Consider the following 12,187-nt stretch of genomic DNA (forward strand, 5'->3'; position numbering starts at 1 on the left):
AGGCCTCCGTAATGTATTCATCAGAATCAAAACAAAGTTTGAAAACTGAAACTATCAAACACAAAACCCAAACACAAAACTCCAGGATATATTTTCCAAAGCTATGACTACCTGTTAATCAGTGGGAAAATAACTTCTAAAATATACACTGTACCATGAAATATTTAGTTATGTTTCAGCCTAACTGGTAACATCAAGATGTTTACTGGTTTGTATGATGTGTAACCTGAAAGTTACCGTATTTGTCCAATTTTAGAATTACTCAATTTTTAATACCTATATATACACATAAGTAGCATTTTATATGTCTCATATATAATCATGAACATTGAAAACACTTAAAAAAATAATTTCATGTAGGAAATAATTTCTTGCAGAAACGGCAAGAGCAGCTAAAGTAACTCTCAGATTGTCCTTCCCTTCTTTCATTTTAGAGATGTTACACCCATGAAGAGCTTTCTCTCCAGTGTGACACGTTCTCCTTAATCTGTGTACAATTTGCAGTGAGACTACAGAAGAACCCTAAGAGTTTTTTCTGTTTCCATGAAAAACTGTAATCCAAAGCAGTATTCTGACAGTTTCTGTCTTTATTTAATGTCACTAACTTCCTTTAAGTTGTGCAAACTATAAAGAATAACAGAAACATGCTGGCGACCCAGCTCCCAAGCCACATCTTTCTAGAAGTTCAGTTTAGACTGAATCCAGTCAGATCCCTCACTCTGATGGCAACATTAAATATGCTTCTACAGTGCATCTTCCGCTCTAGTTTCATCCAAGAGGAATCCAGTTCACCCATCTCAAGATTGATCCAGAATATAACTGACAGTGTAGTCAGTGGGGTCAACCAGAAGATTCACCAGAGCAAAATAAACAGCTAACACAAGGTACTTATCATGAAGACCAAATTCCATCTCTAGAACTACTGGGATTTGGCACTTCCTGACTTCAGTGAAATTATTCCCAACATGTGCCCAGTAAGTAAAAGTAGAATACAAGTTTACATGAAGTTAACAGTATATATCTTACATCATTTAACATATGTGAAAAAGATTCAGAAACTCACCATATCAGTATCTGAAACTGGTCCAAAACTGGTTACATAGATGTTAGTGAAGACTTCAGTAATACTATCTGATATAAAAAGAAAAAGAAGCAAATACGTTAAATTTATAGTACTTCTTTAAGCTGTCTATGCAAAATTATGGGACGTTTTAAACAATTTTCTGTCTTATTTACTTCTCCTAACCAGTATCCTCCCCAGTACTGAGGGTCTCTACCCCACTTCCACAGAGATTACCAGATATGAGTTTGTCCCACTGAGCAGTTTGCTTCAGTTAAAGGACCACACAACCATCAGCAACTGCACACATATTTCGCATTTCTCCAGAAAATATAACCACGCTGTTCTGGACTTAATACAGTAGTACAGTTCTAAACACCAAATGCCTTTGTTGCAGAGGTTCTCTCCGTTGTTGCAGATCATTTCCACTGTAGACTTTCCAGTTCAAGGCTGTTTTCTTCATCCTGAATAGCTTTTTCAAAGCTAAAGACATGAAAAGGCTTACAAAGCAATTATTAACTACACCAAATGTAACATTCAACAGCATCCTACTTTTTAATTAGGTATGTTTTTAAGTGGAGCATATTTTAACATGATAGTTCCTTCTCTTGATACACAGTGTTCCTGATACATTGCTATGGTACTGTAAATACTGTAAGAAAATGTTCTTCCTAATCATTGTAGTCAGACAGCCATGAAATCAGAATATTATATATTGTACTGCAAGGACAAATAATTGCTCAGTTTTCTATCTTCAGTTTTCAATTACGCTCAGAATGGAATGATATTCACTAAGAGGGATAGAACACACTCACAGGAAATTTCTTACAGCGGTTGCCACCTACTTTCTGCATTCAAGAGGAATTCTCTGCCTTCAAGCCAGTTGGTGGCTGGAAAATAAAAATTCGAATACAAGTAGCTGCAAGCTACAAGTTGACTTACCCCAGAATTTCCCATTCCTAAAAATACAGCTGCCTGTTATATGAGTGATCCTGCTGCTATATCATGATTTCCACATTTAATCATTATTTAATATTGATAGCTAATAATTTCTATATTCCTAAGAGCTACCTGTTCACAAATAGGTAGCACAGGCAGATTTTTCTTTTCGTTGTATCGAGGACAACAGTATAATCACTGCCCTCTATTGTGAGAAATCAAAAGTGCTCACCCATGGTAGCAGATGCTCTAACAGCCACCAGGCAAAAGCAAGGCTATTCCGTGAGCGGCTGCATGGACAGCAGTTAATTTTGAATGGGATGCAGCTGCACCTAAAGCAGAGATGGGGTAATAGAGTACTTTGAGAAACCTGGAGCATGTGGGAGGCACATTCCTGCACTCTCAACTTTAAGGAAACTTGAATTTCCTTCTCCATCCAAACACTAGATGTGCTTATTAGAATAAAGGACTTCATAAAGCCTTTCCTATTAAAAAAAAAATCTTTCCAGGATCATCTCTGCTTTTAAGCCAATAGCTAAAGACTGACTCTTATTATGTGTCACACAAAGTTCACAATTGCACTTCCCCTCCACGTCCAGGGAGATGTTCATTTGTGTGATAGAGACTTCAGTAATCCCATATGCAGCATCCATACACAAGCTGAGTTGATTTCTACTCCAAACATGTTACAAATTAATTTTAAGTCAGTGGACAACAAGAGGAGCTGAGTCTGCACTGTTCTTAGTATTCAACAAGGATAAGTATGGGTCTGGCTGAAATATCATACAGAAACCACAGGTGCAGTCCAGAAAACCAGTGACTGAAATTGCTTGTGGGAGACTTTCCAGAAATTATTCTCTCCAAATGGATACCTGGCACAGCTGACATGAAATGGAAAAGTGACAGGAGAGCTACTCTTCAGGGGGTAAAACAGGGCTGCAGGGACTGTGAAATTTGGCCTGTGCTATTAACGACAGGCTATTAACACAAAATCTTAATTACAATTCCATGAAAAACACTGTTGTTACAAAAATATGACTGACAGTCAAGTATCCCCACAGCAGGGAATGAAGGCTAATTTCAATTATACTGGTATAAATAACAATAATAATCTGATGGAACCCTACTGTAGCCAACAAAGTCACTTGGCAAACCTTAATCTGCACATGCACCCCTCAAATGGTTGGAAGCACGGTCCTCTTGTAACTTCACCCTACTGCTGTCAGTTGTTTGCACCTGACATGTTATTTGACACATGGGAATGACTGCAATTCACATATAGTAAACTACAGGACATGGAATCTTCAGGCTTGCCTTGTATTTTAAGTTTTAATTTCAAAATCATCCCATATTCTATCTTATTATTTCTACATGTTTCAGGATCCATCCTCCCATCAGAAATGAGCAGAGAAGACAGAGCTGAAAACAAACAAACTGAACACTATATATTACTGAATGATACTACAACAGTCTGTAGATTCCCCTTGGTAGTGTACATTAATCATTTCAAATCCTTGGAGTGAAGGATCACAACTTGGGTATTGGAGAGGATATGGATGGGAAGAAGAGGAGGCTTGCTATCCACAGATCCTCAACTGCAAGAGCTTCATTTAAGGATGATATAATTAAGATAAGCACTTCAATGTATATAAAAAGTCCTAGGGAAAATTCATCCCTGATAGCCTCAGGAATGGGAATGGATGCGAAGTAATCATGCACCTTTATTTACTTATTTATTTATTTATTTATTTGCCAAAACAGCCTTAAACCAGTGCAGCTCCAGGCAATGGTGACAGCAGTGAATTTCAATGAAACCAGTTGCTCTCCCCCAAGTTGATGATTCATCTTGACAGCTGCCACTCCACCAGGCTGCTTCTCCTCAGGCGAGAGCCACGCCATGGCACAGTGAAGGGAGCAGACAGAATGTCTTGCAAAAGGGTATGAAAGGATAAGAGAAGCTGAAAAGTTACAAGAAATTCTAAGACTGAAGAAAAAAGAAGGATAAGAAAAGAGAACAAAGGAAGGCAGTGAAAAAAAAAAAGAGAAAAGTACAACGGCTATGAACTGGCAGATTTTTATTTCTGCCTCCTATTTTCTCTCAAAATGCTGCATATTTTATAAACTTCTGTTCATACCCTACAAAAAAAGAAACTGGTCCTTAAAGACAAAAGAAGCTGAAGTATAATAAATTTTGAATTATTCCTGTTACCATCTGTTAGTGTTAGCAGCCTAAACCGTGTACACGTTTCTTCTTTGTTACTTAGTGTTACAATAAAAACTCTGAATTACAGATTTGAACCCAAGGTTTCAGAATCAGTGTCTACGAAAAGAAAAAAAAAAAATCCTCCTTTTTTAGAACAAATATTACAGTTACTGCTTTGAAAGAATACATGCTTGTCAAATAAAGTCTGCATTAAAACATACTGCTTTGCCCCTTTAGTAACTCACTGAAAACAATGCAGAGGCACAAAGAACAGTTTTAGATGGACTCTCTAATCAGAATTCACCCAGCAGGCACCACAGTTACAGTCTTTTTATAACTCACGTTCTGTCAAGAACAACACAAGTTATCACAACCCACTGGAGAATCAAACAGTTCTGGATAATCAGTATTTGTGGAAAAGCCAAAGGAATGTACTCAGCTAAAAAATGTTCAATGCAACATGTGTTCATGAACAATCTAGAGTCTGTTCTTTTGAGGAAAATTAAGGACAAGTTTTTTCCACTTGAATTATAAAAATCTTTTTCTTCAATTGACATGTAAACATGTATCCAAAAGGCCTGACTTTCAAAACAGCTTAAATCAATGAAAGCCTAGTGCTTTTGAAAAAGTCTAGTTTTTAAAGAACCCTCTGTTGGGATGAGTGGGGGCTGATTCATTTCTATTTGCAAGCTTTTAAGTTATTCTGAATCACTGCTTTTGAAGGTTAAACAAATACGAACAGGAAAGAGTAAGGATATAGTTTCTATTTCTCATGCTTCTTTTAGGGGAAAAAATCTTGAAGATGACATGTAGACGCAATCATCACATGAAATGCTCTGAAATTCAAGAAATACTATTATAACACCATTTCTAACTTGCCTTAGTCAAAAATGTTAAAAGAGAAGCCTTAGCTGACTTAGCTTAGGCCAATTTCTCAGAATACGGAAGCCAAAGATAAAATGATGAAAAAAATGTCAGGAAAATTAGGAATAAAGAGAGGAAGAAAAACACCCTATGAAAGTAGTAAAAGCAAAACCAATTAAGATCATGGTTCATGAGGTTCTCAAGCACTGATTTCTTTTGATTCCCTTTCCTTACATCAACTGTCGTATCACATTCTGTATATAGTACTTTATCCCATTCAATACTAAAAAAATCAAAAAGTAAGAAAAAGCAATAAATACACCAAATTTCAGAAGATTGATAGATCCTTATCTTAGCTGAAAAGTTTACTGTGTGCTTTAATGACATTTAAGAATTTACAAACATTAATTATAATAACCTCTCTCTGAAGATAAGAATTTTATTATTTTCATTTTTCTATATTTGAGAAGCTGAGCCAGAAGGGCTTAAGGAAGTGTAAGTAATATGGAATAGGGGTGTTTACCATATCTGACTACAGCTGTCCAACATTAAGTATCCACACTTGAAAATGTTCGCATCATTGACTAACCAAAAATTTGGAGTTCAGAATTTAGAATTGATATTAGCGCCTTTGCCCATTGCATTATACCAATGCTTTCGCTGGGATACCCATTTTGGTGGCCTGAAGTCCTGATGATACTCATTCCTCAGTAGAAGAACTGGCTCAGCTGATGTAGGCTGCCTGGCAGAGAATTTGAGATGGCTAAAGTCTATATCAATCACAGGTTAAGTAAGATGCAGGTGGTCAGAGAAGTTGGATGAAAAGGTTTCTCATCATCATTTACCAATTTGTCAAAATTGGAAATTTCCATAAAGGCAATTCTATTTGGATGAGTTCCTTTGAACTGCTGTCTGCCAGGCAGTTTTCAAAAGTCCTGCTTTCTTTCAAATGTCCCTTCTTGGGTACCTGCATCTCTAAAGCAGTTTCAGTGTCTGCAACGTGGGGTCTTGTCCTGGGCTCAACATGCAAGGTTGGGGACACCTGAGAGCTCTCCCTTTCCTGAAGAACTCTGAGGCAAGATTATCTTTCTTGAAATAAATTTTCCAAATATTTCTCAGATTCCAGAATGACCTGTGTTTTGCTCATTCCTTCTCTCTTCTGAACAAAATAATTGACAATCCTTTCTTCGCAGAGAGTAGTGACAAAAGATGAATGGCTTGTTCCAGGTGTGTTTAAAAGAAGAGAAATAAGGAATGTGATCATTGAGAGTTTTCAGAGTTGACCATTAGCAAGGTTCCAAATGTTCATTTGCAAGAAGCTAGCCGTATTATCCATTAATGTGTCAAAGTTACCTTCACAAGAAAACAGGCTAGCAAACTGGGTTGGACTTTTATTTCACTTGAATTTTCAGTCAATAAAAATACAAATGCAGGGTTTGGGCAGCTTAAAAAAAAAAAAAAGAAGAAAAAAGCCGTTCTGTTTGAGGCAATCCAAAACCACCAGAAGTATGTTTGGTGGGACAGAGCTTTTAAAGAATACATAGAGAGTTCAATTTCTTAAAAACATAATTTTAAATGTGAAGTAATTATTACCCAGGAGAACACTGCAAGCTGTAACTGAAGGGCTGCTACACCATGAAAAAAAAAGTTTAAAATAAACTACTGCTGTTTAATTATGTCAACAAAAAATGAAAAAGGTCAAGTCGCAGTGCTGTGGGAGCCTTAACTAAGGATTTCTGAGGTTTTGTGGGAATGCTGTCAAAAGCCTGATGTTACTTTAATTATTTTGCTATAAAAAATTATTTAATTGGAATTGACATTGTTCTGACGTTGTAATATGGTCTCCAAGGGCTTGCTTGGCAATATTGCTCAAAGGCTTTGAAATTGTCATTCATAATACAAGTCACAAATTGCACAGGTGAAACAGCCAGGGTCTTAATCCATCAAACACTGCTCCAACTGAACATGCTGTCCTTATCTGACAAGCTCCTTAGCATGTCTGTTGACAGCTCAAGACACTCTCTGGCTGCCAGGGAATGGGGGTCAGAGGAAGTCATGTAATGTGAAGCTGCAAGAACAGCAAAATCCATAGGAATGCAAATATTTCAAATTACTGTTCTGCCAGTTCTTCTTTATACTTGGTTTTGGTGTTTTATGTGACAGTTTTATCTGTCCAACAGCTTATCATCTTCCTTCATTATCCAGCCATATGTGCCTATACAATACACCTCCAATTTGTAAATTTAAGCCAGCTGTGAGAAAAAACAAATTAACTTCCCTCGACACCAGCACTTTACTTCCAGTAGCCTATCCTCAAACTATCAGCAAGACAATTTCTTAATATGAACCATAAGTAGACTTCTCTTTCAAATCTCCATCTTTAATGAAGCGTATGTAGAGTAAGCTTACCAGTAAGACCTAGTAATATCTGTAAGTGTTACTACAAAGATTTGCTCTCTTGATTCATTTTGGTGTAAATGTGACCTGAATCAGGCGCTGTACTTGACTTCTCATGGTGTTGACTGAAACAAGAATATATTCTGGAGAAAATATTCTGGAGGAAGATAGAGGAATTGAAAGCAAGTAGGCTAACAGACCCCAACTGATTTCCCTATCAATATCTTACATCTAATAACAGACATAACACCACATACTAAATAGCTCCGTGCAAAGACTAGAAGAGTCCTTCCCAAAGGCTTACACAGAAGTCACGAAGGTGGGCAACCCTGTAAAGCAATACCATACTCTTGAAATAAATACCATTATGTCATTTAGATTAACTAAATACCTGGTTCTGAGTATAAGCCCATTCTCGAATTGGAGTTCAGAAAAGTAGTATTTATTTTTCTAGAATTTAGCTGAACAGCTGGCCTGAAATATCAAGAAAATCTAAACTTGAGGAAGAATTTACTGTAATACAAAAATCCAGTTAAAAGTAGTTGTACCTTCAGAGTTTCTGACCATCAAAAAAACACACATTAACCTAGCTTAACTGTCAACATAGTTTTCTTCTGTAGCAAAAATATGACTTGCAAAAACATTGTCAGATACATTTTTAGCTGAGCTAACATCTTTGTAGATTTAGGTTACCCACAAAATGTGCACAGAATGAAATTTAGTCATACCTGCAACTCAGATAACATGATACATCTCCACAGTAGGGTGAATACTGAGATTTGTCATGTATTTAAGACACTGGTGCAACCTGAAAAGCACTATTTCCAGCTAGTGAACAGAAAATTAAAATGTTCTTTCTGTGCTGAGTGATACATCTACACGTTACTAAGATAATTTTCACATCCATATGACAGACTTAGGGTTTAATTCTCACTCAAAAGAGTACAGCTCACATACACAAACTCACATACACAAACACTATCTTTGCTACTTTTTCTTCACTACCAAGAAACTTCTAATTTACAAATCTTATTACTTCAGGTTACAAAACCAAACACATTCCCAAAGGGTCCTATAAATTAAGTGCCTTGGATACAAGTGACATTTGAGGTACAGTTTTAACTTTATTGTAGGCTTCCTCCACGAGTTTGAGAAAGTCACTCAAGGATAGGGCTACAGACTGATTTTGGTGCCCAATTATCTCTTTAAGCATATTGGACAAGCTCCAAAAAGTTATTCAGGCTCCAAGTTTCCACTTAAATCAATAAAAGTTAATCTGAATGATGCTGTTGTCCAGATCATAATGGCTCCGTTTTGCACGATATCTGAATCCCCCTTTACTTTCAAATTCCTAACACTATCAGTACCTAAAATTCCCTGGCTGCTTTTATTTCCACCTTAAGAGAAAAAATACCCTTTTACTGCCAAGCAGCCTAAAGAACTGGCTCTCAACCAAATCCCAATGAGTTCTTCAGACTATAAATAATTACAAATTTACTGTGCCAGAAAGACTTTGAGAGAGAAAGCAAGAAATCAAGCAAGAGACTGATTCCACAGCCTAGCAGTACTCATGGGATGTAGTAGGCATAAATTGAAGTCTCTGCTCCATAGCTAATAATTTACACAAAGCAGAACAACTCCTTTCAAAGACTGATGATGCATGCCCTTAGAAAATTCACCTTTGTGGTCAGGAAAGACCCTGACACAGAGTAACCTGAGTTCATATTTCTGCTTTAAATCAGAGCATGCACTTGACAATAGTTGCTCTCCCACAAGTTTCCATCATCCCAGGGTATCAGCTACACTCATGGCTCTTTTCAGGGAAGGAGGAATGGCATGAGCTGTAGAGAAAGCACACCACTGTGGACAGATGAAGTGGAGACTGGTTATGTTTTCTCACCCAAGCTTGGCTGTTTCACCTGTGTTGGTAAGAAAAAGCTTCAGCTGCATGTCTCTCTTCAGCATTTTTTAACTAGTTGACAGATTCGCACTCAGTTTACTGACCTTGTGAACTGCTTTTGCAGACATTAAGGCTATGCCCACACCATTTCTGAGGTGTGCCAAGCCACCTAGCTTTCCCCATGTTTTACAAAGGAGACCTGACTGTTTGAAGCAATTAATTGCACAATACCTGGGTTCCAGGAGATGTAGGCACTACCAAACCTAAGCCTTAAGTCTGTATGGGGCTGACTAGCCAGACTGTGAATGGCTCTGTATCCAGCAGTACAAAAAATAGGTCTCGCTCCATGTTCTGACAGATATGTAGATCTTTTATAAAAGGTAAAATATCTCCAGTGGAAGAAACCACTCTATCAAAATGATCAAAAGCCCTGTGTCTAGTTAACAGAGCTGGAAAAGTGGGAGACACAGTTTCAGATCCATACCAAGAAAAAAAAAAAAAAGAAAGTAATTAAAAAGCATTCAGCTCAAAAATAAACAACAAATGCAAGCTGGAGTTGCACAAAATGTTCAGTAGAAACATGAAAGTGAAAACATAGTTGAGTTTGGCTGGAAGTGATCCTGCTGAGATGGATTACTTAACAGGTCGAAGTAAAATGAACTTAGCTAACACAACGCATTTGGCAGCAAACCAAAACTGCATGGCATTCAAATGAAAAATAAAACATCAGCACTAAACCTTATCCCTCTAGACACTACAGCTTCCATCAAGATGCAAAGAGGTTGTATATAATAACCAGGCTGAGTAACAAATGGGACTCCTGTATTGTTTAGATCAACTGGATGAGCACAATAAAGCTAAAATGAACCAGACTGACCCAGCATAGTCTAAAGAATGTGACAGAGAAAGACAAACAGAATGAGCCCTCAAGTCTAGAAATGGAAGGGAGCAGTCTTTGATCAAGTGGAGCAGTAATTATTTGGACCAACCTGAATCAGTGCCATCACATAAGTAGGGATGGCAAAGTTATTCCCATGCAACTGTATTTCCATGTACTCTGCTTAGACGCTTGTGCTATTAGAAAGGAAATCATAGCATGCATAGTAAGGCAGTAATCACCTGCATAGTAAGGCAGAACAATTCCCAAAAATATTCCAGATTTAGAAACTTATATTCTTTTTTTTTTTTTTTTTTTTAATGTTTGAATTGTATGACCTTGGTACTTAGGAGTCATGCAAGACCATGTAAAATTCTGCTGCATTACTCTTCTACATTAATTTCCGGTTTAATCTGTGTTTTATTCCAAGTCACAGCATTTATAATTTATCCCATTTGATAAGCTCACTCTGCCAGCCCCTCCTGCACTCCAAAACACATGTTCCCATAACAGCAATATCATTTTTAAAAAGCAGCAGCTTCTAGTTTCTCTTTGCAGTGACGAAGTGGCCAAGTCTGAGCTGCTTAAGATAGGCCTTCATTGCACAGTGGCTCTTGACTAACTTGATTTTAGTTGCTACCTTATTTGCTTGTTTATCTCCTCTTACACAGGCCCAGGTTCTTTTTTAACCAAGATCACTGAGCCTAGCTTATCTTCAAGTTTGACTTCAGGAACCACTTTGGCTTAGGCTGGTAACATGTCAACTTGGAGGTGAAAGTACAGGCTATGAAAGGCAGCTCTTCTCCATTGCCTTCCTATATTCCAAACCTTAAAAAAAAAAGAAATTCTCATAAATCCCTGGAAGAACATCGGAAGTCAAAGTCGTTCTCACCAAGGACATGTGAAACAGCTGCAGAACTCACGTTGGAATGACCAAGGAACTGTAGCAATACATACATAATACATACAGGATTTCACCTTCTGGCTAAACACTACTTTTTCTAAGCTGAATCAGGCACTGCCGCAGTCCTTATTACCCTTGCTAATTATTTAATGAAGATTTGGGTAGCACACTAGAACCCACTGAGGTCAGTGAAAAGGGTTTCCCCTGGTGATGGCCAATGTCAGAGGAAGCCTTTGGAGAACACCTTCCTCTGTGGTCAGCCATGGCAAAAAGCGTTGTCCCCTTGGAACTGACAGAGACTGGGATGATGCCCTGGGAAGAACAGTCTTGCTTGTTCTGTGGCAAACATTCACTGTCACTAAAGGTCAGCATCTTTCCAAGGCTTGCTGCTATCAGCAAAATATGAAATTCGCATGTTCTTAAGTCCCAAACACTGATGGAGTTCCTCTAGAAATCAACAGATTTAGGAAAGCATTGAAAATTATAATCCTTTCAGACAGATTAATTTTACTGTACATGTATAGTGCCTGGTTACTACAGTCCAGGATTGTAGGGTCATTAAAAATGGAGCTACAGTTCTTTTATCTTTGCTAGCCTTGTACTTTGCATTCAAGCATGACAGGAACCGATGACAGAAAAAAGGTAGTGCCTTTATTTAATAGAGGCATGTATTAGTGGGCACTCAATACATTTTTTGCAGCAGAAGCCTCAAATATATTTTTAATAGGTAACACTTTATGAAATTCTATAATAGCATTCAGGAGATTGTGACAAACTGTTAAAAAAAGCTAGACAGCATTCTAGTCCTTCTATCAACCAGCCAGCATTTCTTATTTTAAGTCTAAGGTATAGGAAATTAATGTTTATCCAGACTGCCCTAATAGTCTCAAAAAAAGCTAGCATGGGTTTACCAAAATCAGCAGGAGGCTGTGTGTATCTTAACACCCCAAATACCCAGGGTGAATAAGAACAGTTAAGCATACTTTTTCTTTAAACTTCCCTGATGCCCACAGTTGCTGAAATGCAGGGAAAGAAGGAAGAGA

The 12,187-nt window shown here is 37.6% G+C and overlaps 1 protein-coding gene across 2 annotated transcripts in view; it reads right to left on the minus strand.

Annotated features, from left to right (window-relative positions):
• The window catches only part of GABRA2 (gamma-aminobutyric acid type A receptor subunit alpha2), a 57,976-nt gene that overhangs the window by 30,836 nt on the left and 14,953 nt on the right, over positions 1-12,187 (minus strand). For both annotated transcript variants that reach the window (XM_057431059.1, XM_057431058.1), the window contains exon 4: positions 1,064-1,131. In XM_057431059.1, the coding sequence (XP_057287042.1) occupies positions 1,064-1,131 (68 nt within the window). The remainder of the gene's footprint in view (positions 1-1,063; positions 1,132-12,187) is intronic.

Source organism: Pezoporus wallicus, unplaced genomic scaffold, assembly GCF_028554395.1.
Source record: "Pezoporus wallicus isolate ANWC-B61680 ecotype Strahan unplaced genomic scaffold, APGP_CSIRO_Pwel_v1 contig_7684, whole genome shotgun sequence".
NCBI classification, from domain to species: Eukaryota; Metazoa; Chordata; class Aves; order Psittaciformes; family Psittacidae; genus Pezoporus; species Pezoporus wallicus.